The sequence below is a fragment of the Melanerpes formicivorus genome, unplaced genomic scaffold (assembly GCF_026170545.1).
Source record: "Melanerpes formicivorus ecotype bairdi unplaced genomic scaffold, bMelFor1.0.p_v2 SCAF_50, whole genome shotgun sequence".
NCBI classification, from domain to species: Eukaryota; Metazoa; Chordata; class Aves; order Piciformes; family Picidae; genus Melanerpes; species Melanerpes formicivorus.
In genome coordinates, this window is record NW_027142402.1 from 4,959,171 (window position 1) to 4,984,008 (window position 24,838).

Here is a 24,838-nt window from a genome sequence, read left to right on the forward strand (position 1 = left end):
ACAGAGCAACTACTTAAAGCTGCAGACATCACACAATGACTCATTTTATGCCAGGCAGTGACCCAAGGAGGAGAAGACTTTAAGATGTTGCCATTCTAGAAGTGCCCTGAGAAACTGTCCTTTTATAAAGTGAGACACAGCAGTCAGTTACCTCATGTAAAGATTTGGCTTCCTGCAGGTTTTCCACACTGACTTTAAAACCATAAGTGTTGTTTAAAGATGGGCCTTCAATCTCAGAAGACTCTTTCTTTGGAGCACTCAGAGCAGCAAATTGATTCTTATTGGTGAGGGGGGAAAAAAAAACACAAAGGGGCAAAGGTTAAAGAAACTCCAGGCAGCATTTAAAACAAATTTATCAATGAAAATGCAAATGCTAAAGTTACCACTTGTGTATTTCTGACTTCTAGGAATCATTGTAATGAAACTTCATAGGAAAGCAAGAGGTAGTTTGGAATACTGAAAAAGCCCAACTGAAATACAAAACCTCCCAGAAACCACACATGTTGGCTTTCTTAGAAGCCTCAGGAGATGGCAAGCTGCAAATCTCTATTCTCTCAAGTGACAGTTCACCTAAACTCTCACTTTCAGACACTACCTTGAACAGTTCTGGTGTTCCCAGCATACAGACACAGAGCTGTTGGATCGAGTCCAGAGGAGGGCCACAAAGATGATCCAAGGGCCGAAGCACCTTTGCTATGAGGATAGGCTGAGGGAGCTGGGGGTGTTTGGCCTGGAGAAGACTCTGAGTGGACCTTAGAACTGCCTGAAAGGATCCTACAGGAAGGCTGGAGAGGGCCTTTTCATAAGGGTGTCTAGAGACAGAACAAGGGGGAATGGTTTGAAGCTGAGGGAGGGCAGGTTTAGACTGGATCTTAGGAAGAAGATCTTCAGTATGAGGGTGCTAAGACTCTGGAACAGGTTGTCCAGGGAGGGTGTGGATGCCTCCTCCCTGGGGGTGCTCAAGACCATGTTGGATGAGGCCTTGAACAGCCGAGTCTAGTTGAGAGGTGTCCTTGCCCACGGTGGGGAGGTTCAAGTGGATGAGTTCTGAGGTCCCTTCCAACCTAAGCCATTCTATGAGTCTACTTTTCAAGGGTCTGAACTAAGGGTGCTCTTAGGTACTCGCTTGAACTGAGTGAGTGTCAGACTCTTGGTCATTTTGGTAATGCACCTAGCACACCATTCTGTTTCCAACACGGGGAGCAGAAGCAGTTTAGGGAAAACATGCTGCTTTTCCTGCTCTGACAGCAGAGCAGTGCCATCTGCCTATGTTATTTTCAGAAAATGCTTAGAACATTGTCAGAAAAATATTACAACAAACACAGAGACACAGAGATATGAAACAGGGGAATCACAAGAGACCTTAAAAAGGAGTCTCTAGCTAAAAGAGCAAAACAACATCCTTACACAGTGTCTCCTTAGCATTTCATTAGCATCTCACTACCCTAAAACCCAGGACATACTCTCAACATCTAACTTTTCCCCCTTGCAAATTAAACTGATCTCTTCTTCCTCACTTTGATTGCACATTGATTGTACACCAATTGCACCCTATCATTTTAGATGCATTTTCAAGATCTTAACAGCAAAGGAACAAAACAACACAGGAAAGGGGAATGGAAATGTCTGTGTGGCACATGGAATGAAACTAGAAATCCATCTGTACATAAACTCTAAATTTACCTTCATTTGTGTGGTTAGAAGGACTCTTCGAAGACCATCAGTGTTACTTCCCCTCTTGTGGCTCAGTTTCTGTGCTTTTGGCTCTGAAAATAGGTATGAGGACAACACTGCTTAGCCTCACTAACACTGTCTAAATATTAAAACATTCTAGAAGCAGCCAGAGGCATTTAGTTGACATTATCAAAAATATTAGCTACATAAAGTTTTATAGAGCCCCCTTCATCTTCTGTCCCATCCAAAGCATCACTCTTGCACTTGGGTATTTATGAACATTTAGGAATGTACAGTACAAGGCCCAGCAAGTTACCAAACCTCCCATGATTATCCTCCTCAACACTGCAATGTTATTCACACTCTGCACTGAGATTGGGCTTGGGCAAATGCAACACTACAAGCAACCTGAGGACAAATTGAGGGAGTTGGGGCTGTTCAGTCTGGAGAAGAGAAGGCTCTGACGTGACCTCATTGTGGCCTTCCAGTATCTGAAGGGGGCCTACAGGAAGGCTGCAGAGGGACTTCTAAGGATCTCAGGTAGTGATAGGACTAGGGGGAATGGAATGAAGCTGGAGAGATTCAGGCTGGAGTAAGGAGGAAGTTCTTCCCCATGAGAGTGGTGAAGCCCTGGAATGGGTTGTCCAGGGAGGTGGTTGAGGCCCTGTCCCTGGAGGTGTTTAAGCCCAGGCTGGATGAGGCTCTGGCCAGGCTGATCTAGTGTGGGGTGTCCCTGCCCATGGCAGGGGGGTTGGAACTGGATGATCCTTGTGGTCCATTCCAACCCTGACTGATACTATGATAACATAACCAACAAGATTTCAACCCCCCCAAAATAAGCTAGGCTTTTAAATTAAGTTTTTAACCAGCACCTCAAGTTACTCAAGAGATCATCAAGAAGCAAAAAGCTGCTCTGCTCCTGGATTTGTTTTTCACCATTCAACAGTTATTTTAACAATAATGCCCAGGCCTTTCCCTTTCCAAAACTCCTTTTAAATGTATTTTTGTGGAGCAGTAACTTCTCATTACGTACTAAAATGTAATGCCACATGCAGATATGGTCTCTTCTCCCAGACAACCAGCACCAGAACAAGAGGACACAGTCTCAAGCTGTGCCAGGGGAGGTTTAGACTCGAGGTGAGGAGAAAGCTCTTCACCGAGCGAGTCATTCATCATTGGAATGTGCTGCCCAGGGAGGTGGTGGAGTCACCATCCCTGGAGGTGTTCAAGAGGGGATTGGACATGGCACTTGGTGCCATGGTCTAGTCATGGGGTCTGTGTTGATAGGTTGGACTCGATGATCCTCGAGGTCTCTTCCAACCTTAGTTATACTGTGACAGTGTGATACTGTGATCTTTTTTGTGGGAGTGTGCACCATTAGAATCACTGAATAGATTTACCTGTGGATAAAGGAGTAAACCCAAGAACTTCAGGTATTCCATCTTGATGTTTGCTCTGCACAATGGGTGTGCTATGCAGGCAAACCGACCCCGAGTTCCCAGGATCTTCATTCACGGGAAATGGAGAGGTGTCAAAGGCTGTCCTAATGTCCTCCTGGGTGGATGGAGACTTTTGTGCACTTCCAGCAGGTACTGTGTCATTTCCTTCCACAGAAGAAAAAATAACATCCTGACTTTTCCACTCTGTGTCTTCTAAGTTGGACTGCTTGGGATCTGGAGATGCTACTTGCTGCCAAGGAGGAAGCACTGGAGAGTCCGGTGAACTGTAATTGACATAGTAATCTTCCTCCTCTTCCTCCTTATCATGTTCTAGTGTTGGAGTAACAAGAGTCTTGCTGTCAGGTGGAATTCTATTAGAGTCTGTGTCATTTTTAGTACTTACAAAAGTTCCTATAGTGCTTATAGACTTATCACAGGTTTCCTTGGTTTGTGCTTTTGTAGGTTCTGCCACAGAAGCAGGAGAGTTCTTTGTAGGCACAATGGGTCTTTCATCTTCTGGACTAGATAAACTCACATTTTTAGCTGCTTTTGCTACTTCTGTAGCTTTCTCTTCAGACAATGCTGCAGAGCTGAAATTCTCAGCTGCCTTTGCCAGCTCAGCAGGATGATTCTTAGGCAATTTCTTGAACTGTTCATACTCTTCTTTGGCATGAAGCCATATCTGAACTTGCTGTTGGCTTGGAGCACACTTGCATGGCATTATGACTATTTTTTTGTCTTCACTAGTTTTATGGCTATTACTTTCTCTTTTATTAGCAGCGGAGTGACCGTAACGAGGAGGAGATCCTGGTCTAGGGCTTTCTGTCATGGCTGAAAAAGCAGTCTTCCAGAGCCGCAGGCCTTCTAACGAGAAGTCCCCCTCAAACTCAAGCAGGTCATTTGGAAGTCTTGTTTCCACTGTGAGAAGCCGACCTCCAATCTCCCTGTGAAGAAAATAGTTTGAGTTCTACTTTCTTTTCGCTCTAAACTGCACTGCAGGCAGCACTCAGGATGATATACAAGCAGAGCCTTGCTAACTACTTTTCTCACTATGCAATTCCTTGTGGGCAGTGTCTTTCTCTTACAAACCAAGAAGGCACACTCCCACTTAGTACAATAATATGAAGCAATAAAGAAATATGAAGTGTCATGAACAGAAACGTGCATTTGCATGGGAAGGACAGTAGTTTTCAACTTCAAATGTATGTATGGGATCTTTCATGCACCTGTGCCACCTAACAGCAGACAACTGTTCACAAAAGTCAATTAAATTTAATATAACCACAAGCATATGTAGACAGAAATGCATTTAACACAGTACCTTGGCTTTTCTGGAGCATCTGAAGGGTTGCTGCAAAATGGCTCCTGATAAATTGTCTCTGCAAGATCATGATCCAGCAAAGTTGCCATGATTTCTTCACGACTGGGTGGGGACATGAGAGGCTTCAGAATGTGAGCGGTACGAGGGGTAAAACTTCCATTCTTTGACTGGGAGGGAGAGCTGGTTGATCTTGGGGAACTATCTGGAGTTGGAGTTAATGCCTCATTGTTTCTTGAAACATACAACTCTAAGTCCTCAGAAGCTGCATCTATAAGTTCACCATCAGGAGACGACAGTATGGACGTAAAAGAGGTATTAACTGAATCAAGTGGTTGACAGGGTTCAAAAGTGGTTTCTTTTCTAATGTGGCTTTGAATCCAGTCTGAGCTGGTTGGCTGAGGAAGGTTAAGAAATCTCTCTTTACTGACTGTATTTCTGTTCAGTTTGTATTTTTCATTTAAACAGACTTCAGTCTCTTGTGTACAGGAGGCATCAACAGAACCGGACCTAGTGGTCGAAGGATGAACGTTCTTCCTCCGCTGGCTATGGCAGTGGTTCTCGTTGTTATCCAGGGAGGCTTTCTCAAAGAGCTCAGGGCTCAGGGCACCAGACCGTATCCATTTACTTGTGCTTGAAGAATGCTGCTTCTCTTCCTCAGATTTTTGGTCACTATGACACAGGAAGTCAGTTTCTGCTGCCTGTCCAGAGCCCAGATCCTGAACTGCGTCACTCAAGAACTTCTGGGGCAAGTTTTGATCTGCTGGGACAAACTGGCTTGCGGAATAAAAACTGCAAAACCCAGTTTGCCCTATAGCATTGATATCAAAGTTGTAGTTGTGGTCTGGGGACAAGCTGTCCTCAAGAGAGTAGCAGCTTTCAAAACCAGGGTCTGAAAAGAAAATGGGGCTGTCATCAGACAGGGAGTGATCAAGGCGACTAGCGAACTGCTGGCTCAAGGACTCCTTTTTGGAAAGTTTTGGTGCTTTCTCTTTCGGTTTTGCATTCCTAGGAACACGAGATTTTCTTGGTGAGGTGACTGACCTTGCCCTCTTGATTGCTTTGTTCTGCTCAAGAGGGGATGGTGCGCCGCTCAGCTGTGTTTTAGCTGGCAGCAGTTCCTGGGTAACGCTTGCGTTCTGAGCTTTCTGCTGCCTCTTCTGGAGCAGCTCCTTCAAAACAGCTAGGCCAGACTGTCCTTCACTGAATGCTGATGGGGCTACTATAGTCCTGTTTTTATACTGGGAGATGGGTTTGGGCTGCATGGTCGTTTCTGGCACAGACCTCTGCTTCACTGCTTCAGGTTTAAAATGTGCCATATCCAAAATAAATCCTCTCTGGTTTTGATCCCAATTCAGCTGCTTCACCGGACTCTTCAAAGACGTTACAAAACAGTTCTTAGGCAACTGAAGCGGCCCAGAGCTTTCCTCAGATGACTTTGGAATGGAAGAACATGGATCAGAATGCTTGGATGCCTCTGGTAAACAAAAAATCTGCTGCTGATTACTGTCTTTACAATGCAAGTAGTTAGTGGCGTGTAACTGATCCATCTTTACTGTGTCCAAAGAGTCACGAGCTTCAGTTAATTTCCCAGCTGGTGGCAGGCATTTGTTTTGCAGATTTTTGATCTCTTCTGCTTTTGCACAAGTCTTATCTTTAGGGATGCGTGCATTCTGTGCTACCTGAGTTGAATGACTAGATGGATCAAACACGTTTTGAATGAGAGCAGAATCTTTCATCCTAAATATAGAACCTTGAGTCCTGGGCTTTTGAGAGCTCATTTTTGGCATTTCCCTTCCAGCCGCCGCAGGAGCAGATGCAAAAGATGAATGAGGGTCTTCTCGTGGGACAGGTAAACACTGTGCATCTACAGGCTTATCAATTTCCATCAAGGAATGAAAACAGCCTGACGAATTCCCTTGGGCACCAGCTGCTGAAGGGAGCTGTGCTGATGGCAGATATCCTGCTGAATAGCCAGGCAGAGGACTTTCTTTCTGGTTATGAAGTGGCTGCAAGTTGACAGAGTTGTAAGAAATCTCAGGCAGATCTTGATGTTTCAGCACCAACTTCACTTCTGCAGCAGAGTGGCCGTTTCCCTTTTCATCTTTAAACACGACACGCTTTCTGGAAGGTGCTTTTTCAGCTGCTTTTTGTCTTTGTTTTGTTCTAGGTTTCTTCTTCCCATCATCTGCTGGCTTCTCAGCCTGACTCATATTTTTCTTTTTCTTGGTGGACACAGTGGGACTAGCAAATTTCTTTTTACATTTCTTGACCTGAGTTTTCGCTCGACTACTTTTTCCTGCGCTGGAGTTAACAGTCTTGCTGTTGTACATATTGGGCCCCCTACTAAATAAAGTTTCTCTGTCCAGGTTAGTCAAAATTTCTTCTGCTTTTGGATCAGTGGGAGACCAGCAGCGAGGTGGAGATGTGTTTATCGGGCTTGTGCTTCTCTCAGAAAGGAAACCTAACTTAGACATAACGTCGCTATAGTTGTAGTCACAGTCTTCAGCTTCGGCGTTGTAGGATGGCAAAGGAGGCGAAAGAATTGTATGAGTCCTCCTTCGGAAAGATAAAGTCCTTCTAATATTTTTAGTCCCTGTCTTTTGTGGTTTTCCAGCTTTTTTCTTGGTCGACTTATGTTTTGCTTTCCTTTTGTGACTTTTCTTTGGTGTCAGTGGATAAATAGGATATTTGGTTGCAGGAGAGTCAGGAACTTTTGGCCAAAAGTCCTTCAAAGGTGCAAGCTTTTTATATAAGTTCATCTTTTCCTCGGTGAGTACTACTCTTTCCTCACTAGAATCTACTTTCCCTAGTTTAACGAGCATATTTTTTCTTCCTCTAAATCTATTGATGATAATGTATTTAATTATAACAGGTGGCAACTTCTTGGAAAGTTTCCTACGCTTTCGAGACTTCTGAGACCCATCCAAACTTTCACCACTTTCCATGGCTTGAGGTAGATTAGTTTTGGAGTTGTGCGCGACAAAGCTCGAGTCACTGTCTTCGGTCTCGTAATTCACCTTCCGTTTCGTTCGCAGCGTGTATTTATTCCCACACAGTCCAAAGGACTGCTCGGGTTCAAGGGATCCATCTGCAAACTGGCAGTCAGGGTAATTAGCTGTACTTGCAGGCATTTTGTTTTCAAAAGCCTCCAGAGGAACCGGAACTAAGTCACTAGGTAAAGCGCTGTCCTTATCGGGGAAGTTGTTACAAGCATTACCTTGTGTATAGCAGCTTTCCTTCACTGGTGCAGCATCACTGACACTCGCAGGCTCCTGGTGATGGATAAAACTATGTTTCTTTTTATTCAGCTTCAACCTGGACTGTTTGTTGCCTTGCTGTAATTTGTAGGTCACAGGAGCTAACTTCTGCGGTCGACTGAGGCAATTAGAAAGGACAACGCTAGGGAAGAACATGTAATGTGCTGCTTGTTGACTGAGGCTTGGCTTTTCTGCCTTATGCTCCTGAAATTCTTCATACCTAATTTTAAGCTTATTAAGGCCACCTTCACCAGTGCTGTTCTCCAGTGAATGCACCACAGTTCGACTGCCTCCTGAACAAGACATCAGCTCACAATTTTCTGTAACTGTTGCTGGAAAAAAAGTATTTACACTTGCACTGCTGGATTTTTCACTGGCTTCAGAGGACATCTTACCTTTGGAGTGGCTCAAGTCAGAAAAGTTAAATAAGTTTTTATTCAACATGCTGTCGCCAATGTGGCGGCCCATGTGCATAAAAGAAACATCCTTGTCAGCCTTTCTGATGTTGGTATACTTCCTACTGGGTATCTGTCTGTTCACTGATGAAATATCATCTTCATACTCAAAAATGTTATTCTCACATGGAGGAACTGGCAGGGTATCTTTCTTGCTACTGTCTTTGTGAGAGTTTTCTGCATGGGTGCTATTGCTGAATGGAGTTAGGTACTTTGCTGAGTAAGAGCTCTCTTTTGTAAGAGAATGGACTGAAAGTTCAGGTCTTGTTTCTGTGTTTGGTTGCGAGAGGTCTTCTACTAAATCCTCGTTATTCAAAACATGGTTAGAAAGGGCACTTGTGTGTTTACACTGAAAAGTGATTTTAGCAGAAGATGGGGGTTCTAGTGTAGCAGCATCTTTGTGAAAGATTGAGGTCTTTACAGACATTTTGCTCGTTGCAATGACGGAGGAGTGAGTTCGAGAACTTTCATTATTCAAAGGATTGTCTGAAATGGAAGACAAGCAATTTTACTCTGGCTTTCCTGTACAAAAGAAACCCTAAGGCATTAACCATTTTAATGACATTTTCCTGAAAGCCCCCCCACCCAAAGAAGAAACAAAACCGTTCTAAATCACATTGCATTTGTGATCATGACAACTGCAGACCCTGAGTACGTGAGCTGCTTTATCAAAATCAAATCATCAGTACATCTGTGTCTCAGCCATTCCACCAGTACTCTGAAATGGCAGGCTTGCATACAATTGCCAAAGATTTCACGCTGGCTTTCTGACAGGAAGCTTCTAAAATCACTTTCAGATAACTAAATACAAACAGACTGATCTCTAGAAAAGCTTGTATCCTGCTTTGTCCTTCAGAAGTATGCATACTCATTGGCTCTGAAAGACAAAGAGCTTGCTTTCGTGACTTTCTCCACACAGAAAAATCACTGCACAGACAGCTAAAGTATGATATTGAAAGATGGTAAGGGCTTTGTATTAACTGTCCTGTGTGCTGGGCATAGGTGGCTTGCTGCACTTCATGAAGCAGAGCAATTCACCACCTGTTCAGGTGTTCAGCGAGGAGCTCACACCAGTTAGTTAGAACAGAGTTCATACCCAGCATCAACACTCCCACACAGCTCTGTGGCCAGCGCCTGCTGCAGTAACCTCCTGTTAAGTGTGGACAGGCAGGTGCTAAGCAACAAATTAGCAACTGGTTTGCAGGAACTGTTTGCTCCTAACCAAACCCAATACCAAGTCACTTGAAAGAGTCTGTGTGTCTGCAAAGACACAGTTACCACAGCGCTCCTGGCACACAGCCACTTGTGCAGGTGTCCACATCTTCAGCTGAAATGTTGAAGTGGGACAGGAGATACCAAACATGCTGTATGACCTGGGAGCATGTGCTGCACACTCATACTGAACAGGGGGTCCTTTACTTTGTTTTGCTCAACAGAATATTAAAAGTGTGAAAATACGTACATTGTCTAATGAAACAAATAATAATGTCTGTGCATTTGCCTAACCTCAACATGTACTCTCCATTCACCAGGCTTATTTGATCAAAGACAGCAGCTTATAAAGAGACAGCAAGATCTCTCTCTACAGATTAATTCAGCTTTTTATAGCTTTTAAAAGGTGCCTTCTTCTGCATCAGCTTTGCCACTGCATAATTTTAACTCCTGCAACCCCAAGATGTGAATGTGCAATCTGCTGAATGAAACATAGGCTTAGAGAAGGCTCACTGCATTTTACCACGTGTGGCAGGTACCTGCAAAGCAAAGAACCACCTCAATTTACACAATAAAATCCTAGCTGGCTGAATTATCCTACAGAATAATTAATTGTAACACCATATTTTCATTACAAAGATTAGCAGAAAAATACCCCTTGTGACAAGGTAACTATCTTTTCCACAACACTAATTAAACAATGACCCTTTTTGGGTAATTAATAGAACAATGGGGCTGTTCAGCCTGCAGAAAAGAAGGCTGCAGGGAGACCTAGGAGCAGCCTTCCAGCACCCAAAGGTGGCTACAAGAAAGCCATGAACAGACTTTTTACAAGGGCTTGTAGTGATAGGACAAGAGGGAATGGATTGAAGCTTGAGGAGAGCAGACTTAGACTGGAGATTGGAAAGGAATTCTTTACAGTGAGGGTGGTGAGACACTGGACCAGATTGCACAGGGAGGCTGTGGTTGCCCCCTCCCAGGAGGGGTTCAAGGCCAGGTTGGATAAGGCCTTGAGCATGCTGCTCTAGTGGAAGGTGTCCCTGTCCATGGCAGGAGGGTTAGAACTAGATATTTAAGGTTCCTTCCAACCCAAACCATTCCATAAATCTGTGAATAAGCAAAGCAGATTCTGGCAATTTGTAGAGTGCACCTAGATTAAAATAATGTTTATAAGGAAGATGTCAAGGGCCTGCTTCCCAATCTGTTCCACTTGAAACACAAATGGAAAACAATCAGCACTTTCCAGAATCAGCAAATTGATTTGAAAACAATCTATGACCCAGGTAGTAATTCACCTTCCAAATTCACTTACCACCATTTTCATCTGCAGTTCCATCTAACTGAGGTATAGAGAGATTAGTTAGAAGCATATTGTTACCACTCCACTCCATTTCTTCCTCTGAAGATGAATCCTCTTCTGTTGAACTTCGGTGCATATTCTTGCCAGCTGACCTAGAGCAAAAGAAAGAACTGCTTTAGACACAATACTTCTCTTTGAAGCTACCAGGAACCACATGGAACCTCAGAATTAAAGGGCTAGGGTGCTATATGGTTGTGCCTTTTTGGGAAGCAAAGGCAAACTTCCCACCTATCATACTGTGCATGAAGAAAGTCTTTGTCAGCTTCAGTAAACTCAGCCAAGCTGGAGGCAACTGCAGATAGTAACTTGGATCTCTCCACATTCAAGTCCAGGCTCCAGGAAAATTTGTGCAACACAGCATGATGCCACCACACATGAACCAAGCCAGGCCTTGGTGGACTTTTTTCTCCAGTTCAGCACAAATCAAACCCAAGCTATATGATCCAGTCAGTACAGGCTTGTTACTCCACAGTATCCCAGTGTAATTGTTGTGATAATGGAAGATGGGTGAATACTCAATATGGATATGGAAGGCTGCATCAGGAAGCAGTAAAGATAGCATGACCCTGAGCAGAATAAGGCTGGAGTCATCATCAGACTCTATCTGGTTCATTCTGCATGAGCAGAAGGCAGAGACACCAGTGCTCTCTTCTGGAGTCAGTCCAAATACTGCAGACATCACGCTGAAACAAAGCTTCTAATTCCCTCCTAACAGGTGCTGACCCCTGTGGAGGCACCTGCTCCTCAGTGCTTTGTGTCTGGGATGAAGAGGTAGGTGCATAGGAATGAGTTACTGGTGAACCAGCTCCTCAAGTCTGATGAGTTTTTAAACAGCATTCTTTCCTGCAGAAAAGCCGTTAATTGCTTCAGGATCCTACCTGACTCCAGAAGGTGTGGTCATGCCCATACAGAGCTCTGCTTGAACTAAGAAATTCTGCAAGATACAGGCTGGTTTTATACAGAAACTACCACTACACTGATGATTAATGTTAAATGTTTTAGATGGAAATTCCAACTTTTCAGACTACTGTGAAGGGGGGGAAAAAAAAACAACAAGGAAAAACCAAAGGTCAAATAGGAAAAGCAGCTTTAGAGATGAATTATCTCTAGAGCTAGGAGACTAATGATCTAACTTCTGATTCTGTTACAACTTTTCTGTATTTCTTTAGGAAAGAAAAGATGAAATATTTCTATGCCTCTCTGGCTCTCCAAACCACAGTACAGATGTGATAGCTGGTGTGAAAAACCCAAATGAAAAAAATGGAGAGTCTGTGAAGTCTCTCATCTTTCAAACAGAATTATAAATACCAGAAGGTCTGCTCAAAGCAGGGGTGAAGAGAAACTGGATACAGCTTCTTTCAGAGCCTGTCAGTACATCTGTACAAAAGGTCATTACAACCTGAGAAGGTGTTCCAAGAATCCTGGCAGCTGACCTTTGGCAATCCAGCAGAGCGAGCAACATTCATGGGTTGATTTAAGCTTTGAGCATGGAAACAAACAAGTGCTTTGCTCAGGCTTCAGGGTCAGTCTTCACAACAATACTTCTAAAATATTCATTCAGTAAAAGTTACAGGCACCAGAGATCTACAAGACACACCTTAACACGTGTGCTGCAGCCAAGGTGGCAACTTAAAAGGAGGTTACAACTAAAGCCTTTTGTATGTGGACTTAGAGGCCAAAAAACCTACTCAGGTTTTCCCTCACACAGCAAACTAGAAGTTTAGGTCTAGCCAAAGCTAAGCATTTAATCTTCTGTATAGAACTGATGAATCACAGTATCATCTCAACACCTGTATTTTATTCCAAGATCTGCAGAGATCTTTTTTAATGCTGTCAACAGAGGCCACTCTACAGCTCACTGGATTCGTAGCACATAGCTGGGCAGGGAGGAAAGATCTGGCAGAAAAGAACATATTCACCAAAGAAAGTCACATACATACCTTCTTTTTAGCCCAGGCTCTTCAATGCTACTGTCCCACCTTTGGGACATTAACAAGCTGAGTTCCATCTCTTCTTTCTCACACTGTGGCTCGTTTTCTTCATCATCACTGTTCTGAGAATTTCGACAGCTTCCGAGAGAGCGATGCTGAGAGAGGGTTTTGTGATATCCCATCTGAAATCCATCATTCTCCAATCCGGCCAACAAATCAATCATGGCCTCATCAGCACTACTGTTCACTGCAGAAAAAGCCCATACAAGTAAAATCTATAGTCTGTTTTACTTGTGAATGACTACTTATGGTCTACCAACAAAACCCCAACCGCACCAGCACTAACAAATCGACATTTTAACACCTCCTAGTTCATTATTGCCTAAAGCGAGGCAGGCCACAGAAACAAAGCTCTTTTCCTACCTTATGTTTTCAACTTCTATGATTTCTTATCTTTTCTAGCCCTTTATCAGCAATTCTTTTTTGGCTCTGCCCTCCTCTCCTGACTGTAGTAGACTGACAGGAAGCACCTCTCTCTCTCCACCCTACTATTGCCTCCTTGCACCCAGCCAAGCCTCATTCTCCTGCTGTATTTCACCATGAATGTCAGCTTCTGCAGCATCACTGCCTTCCCTCTCTCTCCCATCACTTCAATGGCTGCATTCACTTTGTTGGACCCTTTACCTGATTTCACTCTTGGCTTACATTTTACTTTTTCCTTTCCTTTTGTTGATCCAAACCTACATTAACTCATGCACTTGCCTCATATGTCTTTATTGTGATTTCTTAAACATCCTTCCAATCACATTTTTTTCTCTCCTCCTGCTTACCTTTAATCTGACCTCATAACCAATTTATGATCTCCAGTCTACCAGGCATCTGTGTTACTTCTCTCTCCTTCTCCTCTGGCTGAAGAACTACAACCTCTACTTTCCTTCCTCAGGAAATATCATATGATTTACAATGATCCTGAGAATCATATAAAATAGGTCTCAGCATCGGTGAGGAAGGCATTTTCTGTGTGTTACAAAGGCTTCACAAGACACCATGCAATGATTCAGAAAGGAAACCATCCCCTTTGCCAGAATTCTGAACGAAACCACTTTCAGTTGTGCTTCCTGTTCTTGGCTCCTTTGCCCTTTGTGAGGTCCACCATTAAACTCCAACCTCCAACTCCTTTACTTCCCATTAATATAAACCTTGCTCTGTTTCACAGCAGCAGAAGTGCACTTCACAGCCCCTGTGACACTATGACTCTACAAAAGCACAGTAGAGACCACTCCATGGCATGAAAGAGCAGAAGAGCCCCCAAAAAGCAGCATGTTACTCATGGCCACACATGAGACCAGCAATTAGTAGCCCCATGATAAGACATCAAAATAAACCCCCAACATCCAAAGACAAAAAATAAAGAAGTCATGGATTCTCCATTTGATTCCCTAGCCACTGGGCAAAGCAGACCTTTTCAACACTCCTATTTGGCTGAGCAATACAAATGTATAGTCTTAAACCATACCCTATGTACTTTTTTAGCCACTTCTCATCCTCTCAGCACAACCTTCTCACTCCAAAAAGAAGGTCAATCAACACTCACGTTTGACAGTTCCACGTAAATTACTCTCCTCATAAAATCCAAACCCTTGACTACAAAACCTCCATAACAAAATAAAACAGCTTTTAAAAAATGCTCTTAATCTCTCTCCATCCACTCCTCCTTTCTTGGCAAGAAAAGATTGAATATTGCATTACCCACAAACTGATATTGTTGTCCACGTTGTATCTTGTCCATGCACATATTCCCACCACAGTGGAGGCTATGGGCTTTGGATAGCTGCACCTTGTAGCACCACCTTTAGTGCATGTTCACATTATTCCTAATGTTTATGATCTATGTGCTTTTCATCTCCTCTAGAGTATCTGAACTATTTCCTCCTGAAGTAGTTCTTTTGTTGTGTTATTTTACAGCTGTTTCTCCCCTCATGCCACTCAGATTTGTTTGCTGCCATGTTTTTTCTTCCCTTCTTTAACATTTTATTTCTTGGGTTTTCTTGCTTTCAACCATTCTTTTGTATTCATAAATTGTGTGACATGCTCTGCTCCAACTTGCTTCTCATCATCAGCCTACTTCTCCCCCAGTGTTCCCTAACAACTGAGCTTCTAAAGATAGCCCAGGAGCACGTTCTCTACTATAACCATAAGGAAGGTGCAGTAACTGCAAGAATATCATGGACAGAGAGTCAAACTCCTCCTTTTCCTGATAGTTTTAGTGCTATAACCCTAGGAGCAGAATAAGGAAGGAGCAACGCTCCTAAGAGACTGCCCTGAGCTGCCTTGGCAAGAGGCCAGGCTTAGGGCCACCATAAAGCACAGTGCCTCCACAAATGCACTGTCCTGGTGCCACTCCTAGAGGATAAAGGCTCTGTTTTGGTGATGATGGTAGGGGGTGTGTGTGTGAAGTCTCAATCGGCTTGACAAAGTCCCCGAGGTAAACTACTTTCTTTCATGACTGGCAACGTAAGTGAATACAACAAAGACTGTGGATCAATAAAACAGCCTAGAAGAAAAGACATCCCAGTCATACTCACTAAAAACTGTCGTCTGACTCAGTCTTTGAGACAAAGGCTGAAAGCTCTGACTGTTCTCCATAATGTTTAAAATTGCTTCTTCATTAATAAGTGCTTCCTCTTCTTTATCAGTATGCATCCTACTGGATTCTTTAAAAGAAAAACAAAAAGAGAAGGGATGAAACTTCAAAGAGCCCCAGACATCAATACATTATGAAAACAAGCCACTTCAAAATGAATTTGACTATTCAAATAGGCTTCCATTATTTGGCTGTTTTAAAGGAGGATTACTCTAACAATGATGAAAAGAAAAGCAAAACTAGTCTTCCTTTTTCCCCAACTGACAATCAGATCTCGACTTGCTTCTGCTAAGAGTGTAAACAGCCAAAGTTAGACTATTTAGACTTACACCTAAACAATGATGCTATTAAAAACACTCACCTTTGCTCATCTTTTTATCTTTATGCACTTCTACCATATTAGCTGGAGTACACTGAAAGGCTTCAGGAGAAAGTACCTCAGAATGTAGTGTTAGCTCAGCAGAGAACTCCTCTGATCCATTACTGTAGTCCAATGATCCTGACAACGTTCTAGTTAATTGAAAACCAATTTTTAAATGCATATTTAAGGATTCCATAGAATACTACAGCTTATGGCAAATGTCTAAACACTTACACAGAGAAGTCATTTTGCTTGAGGATTTCTTTAAGTCTCTTCTGAAAAAATTTTTCACTCTCTGTTGCTGGTACAAATCCACGGTCTTTAAAATTTGAAAAACATTTGTTATACAGTTTTACTTTGACCTCTCAACACAGAGAGCAGCTACAATGACTAATTCTATTAGGAACTGGCTCAAAGTGGAAGTGTCTGCTAATTTTAAGTGCCAAATTGGAGGGCTGATTGTTCGAGTGTATTTAAACACTTTCAAACACTTCACGTGCTCCCATTCGTCTCATCTGCAGCTGCCAAGTATCAACAGCATTTACAAATCATGTCACAATTACACCAAGGTGAGCATCCAGGAAAAGAACAATCAGTGAACAGCTCTGAAAAGGCTGGGTTATGCAGCCTGAATAATACCACACAGAAACACAGGAAAAAACCCCATGGTCAGAAAGCAGCCTTAGGCAGGAACCTGCTTCTCTCCTCCTGCAATCCTCTGGCTTACTTGACCAATATCATTGAGATGGTAAAAGAAACATGGCCTAGGTTCTGCAGAGGACAGCTCTGTTCATTATGCAATTAATTTGCAGAGCATTGTCTTCCCTGTGCAGGGGAGGTTTAGACTCGAGGTGAGGAGGAAGTTCTTCACTGAGCGAGTCATTCGTCATTGGAACGGGTTGCCCAGGGAGGTGGTGGAGTCATCGACCCTGGAGGTGTTCAAGGGGAGACTGGACGTGGCACTTGGTGCCATGGTCTAGGCATGGGGTCTGTGTTGATAGGTTGGACTCGATGATCCTCGAGGTCCTTTCCAACCTAAGTGATACTGTGATTCTGTAATTTTACAGGGGTTTATGGATCCTTTTAGAATTTTCACCTAACACCACCTTAGCTATAAACCCACAGAAATTCAAAGGAGCTGCCCTTCCTTGTGCAGAAACGATCATAGAGAGCTTCAGGAGAAGAGAGACTGAAATACTGCCAGTATTTAAACATTGAAATGTTTTCCATCATAAAGCATGCAATCTTAACTGTCATTATCACCCATTCTGCCTAGAATGCTTTGCAGCTAAGCTGAATCATGATTATTTGAGGCACGGCTTTTAGAAGTGGAATACACATACTGGGCAATTAGTAAGCTTGGGACTGAAAAAAACAGTGTATCTAAAAAGCCCTCAAACTTAATACATTGATTTAACTTCTATCTCCTGCTTGCTTCTCATTCAAAGCCTTCAATAAACAGCTGCACCACTTTATTACTATTTTTTTTACCTTGTGACTCAGGTGACTTAATCTGAGAGGATTCACATTTCTGTCTCCGTCGTTGCTTTTCATCTTCCCATATAGCTTGCAAACCAGGGTGCCTGCCAATCTGGGCTGAAATATGCAATAACACATGAATTCATCAATGTGATGAAGCATTCTTTCCCCCAGATTAGATTCTGGCAGGCACTCCTCTTCATCTCTTTTGTCATTCTAACCTGCTATTTTTTTCATTGCACTTCTTGCTTTACTCTACAGCTCAGTATTACTTAGCAGCCATGAGGTCTTGGGTGACAGGTTGGACTCAATGATCTTTGAGGTCTTTTCCAACCTTATTGATTCTATGATTATGTAAAGTTAAGGAGTAACTTCATTTGTTATCTAGAGCTCCTGTTTCTTATCTACACCTGTGGCTTTTGCTGGTCTTCTCCCCAAGCAGTTGTGTGTGTGTATCACAGTATCACACAGTGATATGTGTGTGCAGATGCCTGTACATACACATGCATGCTCGATGCTGGTATTTCACTTGCTCTCCTTAGAGGTCTGAAATGCTCTATTACACTCTAGCAAAAGTCTCTTTCTACTGCTCTGATAATAAGCTATTCTTACAACCCATTGCCTTTCAGAGGTCATTAATATTTATGTATTTAAAAACTTTATAAACTTTAAAAACTTTATAAACTAGATAAACCTTCTGCTATCAATGACATCTGGATTGAGGCTTAACTAAATTGAGCCTGAAAATAAAGATGACAATGCAGTTCCTTGTCCCCAAACATTTCACATGCAAAGTTATTAACACTTCACCTTCAATATCCAGTTGATTTAAAATGTCAGCAGCTACTGCATCCACCTCCAATTCACAGGTACTTTGTGGTTCAACATCTTTCAACATTAAAGAGCTGTGACAATATAAATACCTTAGGTTAATTTTATCAGTGTGTTGGTTCTGAAACACTCATCGTCACTGTTTTCCAACCAGGCTAACATCTAGTCTAAGGACTAGATCCCTCTAGGGAAGAGAGGGGAGTACCTCAACACAGAATTACCAGTTCTCATCCTTACCTGCAAGTCCTTAAATTAATGGTCACATCTGAATATGATTACAAAATACATCTGTATCTTCAAGTTAAAGGGATGAGCTTTTTCTTTTGTGGGGAGAAGAGGAAGCAGCAGTACACAGTTCTAAATCCCACAGCAGTTACAACAGTGCTCTCTTCCTCAGACAGAGGATGAGAAGCTCTATAGAACGCTCGGCACCATCTGCCTTCGCAGGATCTTGTGCCCAGAAAACATGGCAGCAACAATTTTTTTCTCTCCTTCACAGGTCAGAGCAGTGCAACACATTTTAACATTTCCAGCTAAGAGAACTGAAGCAAAAAATGTTTCACTTTTCAGATTATCTTTTTTTTTTAAAGGAAGATTAGGGGTAGCCTGGTGAATACAAACAGAGTATTAGCATCCCAAGCACGAGCAGAACGAAGGCTGACTGGCTTGGTAAAGACCTAAAATACCACAAACAGCTTCAAGTTTGTTGTAGAATAAACTGATCATCTTCCTGCTGTGCCTTTTCAGATCTGTTGAGGTCAGTGGCCTTCCACCTGTTGCTATCAGTCAACTAATTTTGAGGAGTCTATGGGGGCAAAGAACTGGACAAGATGGAAACTGATCGTGTTAGAAATGGAAGCAGGAATTAAACCAGTAGCAGAATGAGTATCCATTTACTGGCACTTGGGAACAGACAGAAAGCACTGAAAGGAGATCTAGTTATTTGGTCAGTGATTCTTTCTATACACCACAGTAACACAAAGTTCAACTGCTCAGCTCATGCATGACTTCTGGGGGAAGAAACATTGCCCTAGTTAAGGCTGATAGGGTTTACTCTGATAACCTCAACCTATATACAGCAGACTCAGCTTTCAAGACTCGAGACTCATCTTTGCCCTCTCCTTGTACCACATTATGATAGTGGAATTTTTATTAGAAAGGAAAATCCCGTGTTAGACACAGTCTGAAACTGAGAAACAAAACAGAAATCTCAGCAATTGCATTTTTAATGGAGTGTGAGGAAAAAATGAACAAGCATCCTGAAAGCCAATTCCAGGAGCTGGCTGTCACTTTCACATTTTAAAGGCATATATTTTACACACAGAGAAACCAACATTTGCCAGAATCATTCCTTGGTAGCCATCCTTTTACATTTGTGATAGCACATTTTGTGGCTGCATTGATACAGGCAATGCATTTGTCACTCCATATGTAAATGCATGAAAAGAAGGCAGAGTAGGATGGTTCTTTATTCTGAATGTCCAAAAGCAGTCTGGTGGAGGCTGTGAAGCATTTGTCATGTACTGAGCACTGTCAGAGTTACTGTAAAGAATTAAGAGAGCAGATCACAGAACTCCTGAACCAAACCAGCTCAGTCCTTTAGCAGAAGCAGACTGCCCATGCCCTAATGCACACTTTAAGGACAATTCAACACCATTGCTTCCCTCCCTTCCCAATCACACCATCAGCTGAGCAACAAGCCTGTAATGTGATCAAAATGCATACTTTTCATATCATGTATTTTGGGTGCTTGCACTCATCAAAGCATTCAAACAGAGCCTGCCTGCACAGCAAGCGACAGCAGGCAAGCTGAAACTTGCATTGTGATCACACAGTAAGAAAGGACTGCAGGATCCCTGGGAAATGAGAATGAGGGAGGGGGCTACAAACATTTTGTCTGCACCCTTCATGAAATTCAAGGGGTCTTGGGAGCAAGTGAAAAGGCACCACAATACCCAGTGCTCACTGCTATCAGAGGAGTTTCTGATTTTAGTATTTTTGGTTGCTCAATGACATGGAAATGACCAGGAATCTCTCCCTGACTTGTTTGGTAGATAAAACAACAAAGCTCTGAGCTTTCTACTTTGAATTTTCTCTCCAAAGAGGAACCCATTTAATTTTTCTTTAAAACCACACATTTGTTTTTAAGAATCACATGGTTAAATAAAAACACTTGCACTCTTTTAAGTTGAGGCCTGCCATAAATAACCCAGAAGAAATGATGACAGGCAATTAATTTTGTGTGGATATGTAACAGAGTAAAATCAGGAGTGGAGAAGAGTTTAGGTTTGTTACTCTGCAGTGGCAACTGCATCCTACAGAGTGTGTGACAGCCATGCTCCAACACCTTTAAGAAAACAATTTGTTTTCTAGACAAAGGAATGTTTGCCACAGTATCAAATGAGGAACAATTTCAGCTGAAGGAGATGCAAATTAGTTCCTAAATTATTAAAGCATTTGGGGAGCTAGAAAAAAGGTGAAATTCCTAGTAGTTATCTAGAAAAAGGATGAGGGTTGATAGAAAATTCATAGAACTGAATATAGCCCAGTTTCTGGGACTGAATATACCTCACCCCTCATGAATACTATTAGCAGGAAATGCAGGAGGGTACTAATGAAATACATTGATAAGGCAAGCTGGTAGATACACTGGATACATAGCCAGGTCATAATATCATAAAACAAAAGCAGGACAACTTGAAAGTAGAACAGAAACAGGATGGAATTTACAACTGGGATGCAAGACCCTATGTGAACTTGTAAGGGTTTCCAAATGGAAGGTTATCACTTGGAATGAAAAAAGCAAGAGTGCAATGATCTTGCTGTAGGTAAACTATACCAATTGAGGCAGAACCAGACAACACCTGCTTCTCTCCCCCACTGGTTCCCAATATCCCAACATTCCTTCTCTTGGAGAGGTAAAGCTATTACAAATTACAAGCTGTAGACTAGGAAATGTCCAGCAAAAGGGATGAGCACAGGAGAGAGACGTGAAAGTCCTAAGCTGAGATTCTTTGGTAGTTACTATTTGAAGTGGATAAATTGGAATGCTCTGACAGCACACTACTCATATTAGTTACAGGTGATTACAAAGCCAGAATCTGTTAAGTGATGTGCAAGTATTGTCTACAATGACTGAACTGATTAGCTTTGCATCAGAAGTCATTAGCTAGAAGCACATCTTTCAATCACCAGAAAGCTGAATTTGCCACATACATTCCTATGGGTATCTCCCACCTAGATCTTTACAAACATAAGCCAGAAAGAGTCAGATGACCAAAAGCATATAAAGAAACTAAATAATGATCATTTCTGTGCCATTAGCTTATTTTTTTCTTTGTTAATATAAAATGTGGCATGCTGACCTTGGTATTTCATCTTCTTCCCATTCAATGAAAGACACACTGTTTGAATTTTCTGACAAATGAATTCTATGGCATTTACTCACACCTGATATATCACCTGGAAAGAAAAAAATAGAAGGGGAAATGAATTCATTTATGCAGCAATATTCTTTACACCTATTACCATACAATTGCATTTATTATTTAGTGCCACCAGTCCAAATGCTCCTAAGGAATAAGTAACACAGTGTGATAGCTATGCTATCATTTAAATGACTTAGCTTTCTTTCTAACATGTGGCTACATGTAAAAAAATATTCTCACACTGACATGATCAGACTTGTGTTTGCTGTGCTCTAGTCATATCTTAACTTCAATTCTATCTTGTCCTATTTGTGTGAGTTCCAAAGCAAAGCATGCAGCCTGGTGTAAACTTGAGTTCCCAAGCGTCTGGCTCCTCAGGTCAGACCCCAATGGAAATCAGAAGCCAAAGAAAACACTAATTTCTGCTTCACACTTCCCTTTATCTGTGAGCTAAAAGAGAATACACTGTACATTCCAGATGCAGTGGCAGCAGCAGTAAGTGGAAATCCACAATGAAAGCAGCTGTTGTCTGCCCTACAAAGAAAGGAAACACCAACTAAGGCTGCCTGGAGGCTGCAGGGTAAGGAAGCTGCAGAAGTTCCCTCTGAAGATTTACTACCTCCCTTGTGGTCTCCTCTTGGCCCTTCACTCTTCAGAGGAAGGAAACTACAATGTACACAGGATGTGGCACAAGAAACACAAAAATCCCAGGAACTGAGTTGGGGGTAGGTGGATTGGGAGAAGACCTTGAAAATTACTCAGTCTGCCACTTGTGTGTGAAAGACCAGCCTTGATTTTGTCGGTAATGTTGGTGTCAAACACTAGCAGGTGTTCTTGTATTGAGTTTACCTTTCAACAACAGCAAACACTTCTGCATTTGTTAAAGATACAAATGGCTGTTAAAGAGCAAATGGCTGTAATGCAAACAGAAGTGTTTTGACTAAAACATCATTTGTCAGCAAAGCAGAATGATTGGCCATGACTTGAAACTACAAGGAAATAACACACAATAGCCAGCCAGCCACAACCTACAGCAGAAGTCTGACAGCTAGAGACACTTTGCTCCAAACAGCAGTTTTTAGCCATATTATTTGGGTTTAAGAAATAAACACCTTACTTTTTCTCCTTGCCTTTCTGAATTTGACAGCAGCCAGGTTTATTAAATTCATTCCATATAAGTTGTAGTCTATAAAGAGTTGAAGGAGGTAGGGAATATGGGCTTCATGAGGCTGGTAAGATTTGTTCATTATGGCTCCACCTTGCAGAAGCTCACATACTCTAAAATTCAAGACAGATTAGGACATAAACCACGAATTATTCTAGTGCAACAACACAGAGAACTGATTTAATTGAAATGAAAAAAGAAACTCACATTTTGTCTTCATCACATTTTAACTGAAGAATTGTGTTTTCACAATAACTAGCCTGCAAAAATGACCTCTGCTAACAATGATTCAGTATTTGAGTGTTTCATTTAAGTCTCTGAAAAATCATCATACCATGTACTGACCCCAAAACACTATAGTCTATGGAAATCTTTCTACAGAGTAGCTGTGGAAGCTGTTTGTCTACACACTAGGAATAACTTGGAAAGCCTTTCTACTTCTCCTTGATGTACACATGAAGGTGTCCTGTGTGGTTTTAAAGGTACATGGTATACAGAGCAGCAGTATTTCAGCAACTTCCTGGAAGTGTGACAAATCTGCTCTTTGAAACATCCACACATGAAAAAATAACTGCAGGTGTTTGGATAACTAGGAATTTATGAGGTAGGTTTATCTCAAGTAAAAAGCTATGGCTATAAATCAAAGCAAAGCACTAAGCAGTTCTAACTGCAACAAAGTTTTGTGCAGAGGAATTAAAGGAATAATTGATGTGAAGTGTCAGTCCTCATCTGGATAGTTGTAATTCAAACACCCAAAGCTCCAAAGCTGGAGACTGTCACATCACGTATGCACACAGATCACATTTAGACTGAAATCTAAAATCATGCAAAAGTTTACCAGCCTAGAACAAAACCCAGACAATCCTATCCTACCATCATGGATTAGATCTTTAACCAGTCACGACAGGCAATCCTACACACTCAAGGGATTTCAGTTTATGCTTGAGAAAGAATGCCTCCTTATTGATTCCTGAATTTATTGCAACTACTGGGACAGCAAGACTGAGACCAACTGTGTTTTCATTTCACAGAGCATTACTCTATTGAGAAATAGAGAAACTGTAACAAAAATGTTCAGTTCCCCAAGTGTATTTTAAAATTAAATCATCAGTGCTGGCATTAAAAAAGGTGAAAGGCACCAAAATCTGCTTCATAATGTATGGAAGAGCACTGCATTGCTTTCTTTAAGAGTTATAGGAAAAATAAACTGATGCAAATTTGTCCAAGTGTTACAATAACTACAGTTAATGCAAGATAGCTAAAGGTTAAGCATATTTTGGTCTCTCTTTCCTAACATACTCCTGCCTGGAAAAGATTCTAAGAAAATTGCTGGGTTTAAAGCAAAACTATGTTGGGACAAATTTGGATAACAATTTTATTGCTTTGACTTTGGTAAGATGCAGGTGAATCTTGCTTCAAAATTGACTTTTTACCTCGAGATACAAGGAAATCAGCCAGAATTTCCTATCACCACACCCTTACCTTTTCACCATTGCAGGATTGTAAAGATAAATCTTCATAAACTGTCTCTCCTTTTCATGGTAACCATAAAAAGGCCTGGAGAAGAACAAATAAAAGCAACAGCAAGTCAGATGTTCTGTGGCATTTAGTCAACCATGTTTTACTATAAAGAGTATTAAAATAAATGGGGGGAAAAAAGGTCAGAAGATAAACTGCCTATTCAGGACAATGAAAATTCCCACGTCAGGCCAAAGGGGAGCACTGCATTGCTATATAGAGCTAAAAAAGAACAGATCCTTTGCATGGCAAAGTGTCTAAACAAATAAGAATGAGAAAGCATTTTGAGCTCAACATTGTTTCTCACACCATCGTAACAGTACTTTTAATACATTTACTCATGCTGGATTGCTTCAAAACCAGCATTCAGCCTTCCTGATAAATGGTGAAACAAGTCCTTAGGGACATCAATTCTGCAGGTCAGGTGTAAATGAGTGAATACTGGATGTGGAATATAAATAACCAAACAAGGAGAATAGCTTGAAAGACTGAAGAGCTGCCCCTTTTCAGTGATTACTAATCATCTTGTGCACTAAATGAGGCATGAATCCTGAAGAAAATAGGATTTGAGAATGCAATTAAAGAATACATAGCATAATTAATATGTCAAGACTAAACTGAGGTTGAACAGGCAGCATTAATTCTGGTATTACTTGACTGAATTACTGACTTTTCAGCATCTAGAATTCTAATCTAATCTACCATGCTTGTAAAACAGCATGTTAAGGAAACAGGCCATAATTCAGCACGTTGAGAACATGCA

The 24,838-nt window shown here is 41.8% G+C and overlaps 1 protein-coding gene across 1 annotated transcript in view; it reads right to left on the reverse strand.

The window, feature by feature from the left end:
• Positions 1 to 24,838, reverse strand: part of REV3L (REV3 like, DNA directed polymerase zeta catalytic subunit) — a 90,117-nt gene that overhangs the window by 30,572 nt on the left and 34,707 nt on the right. The window contains exons 3-16 of the mRNA XM_068160545.1: positions 24,040 to 24,114; positions 22,510 to 22,670; positions 21,330 to 21,426; positions 17,944 to 18,038; positions 17,146 to 17,250; positions 15,889 to 15,973; positions 15,655 to 15,803; positions 15,235 to 15,363; positions 12,659 to 12,896; positions 10,671 to 10,810; positions 4,435 to 8,632; positions 3,075 to 4,057; positions 1,684 to 1,766; positions 152 to 277 (exon numbers count right to left, since the gene is read on the reverse strand). Of these exons, the coding sequence (XP_068016646.1) occupies positions 152 to 277; positions 1,684 to 1,766; positions 3,075 to 4,057; positions 4,435 to 8,632; positions 10,671 to 10,810; positions 12,659 to 12,896; positions 15,235 to 15,363; positions 15,655 to 15,803; positions 15,889 to 15,973; positions 17,146 to 17,250; positions 17,944 to 18,038; positions 21,330 to 21,426; positions 22,510 to 22,670; positions 24,040 to 24,114 (6,664 nt within the window). The remainder of the gene's footprint in view (positions 1 to 151; positions 278 to 1,683; positions 1,767 to 3,074; positions 4,058 to 4,434; positions 8,633 to 10,670; positions 10,811 to 12,658; positions 12,897 to 15,234; positions 15,364 to 15,654; positions 15,804 to 15,888; positions 15,974 to 17,145; positions 17,251 to 17,943; positions 18,039 to 21,329; positions 21,427 to 22,509; positions 22,671 to 24,039; positions 24,115 to 24,838) is intronic.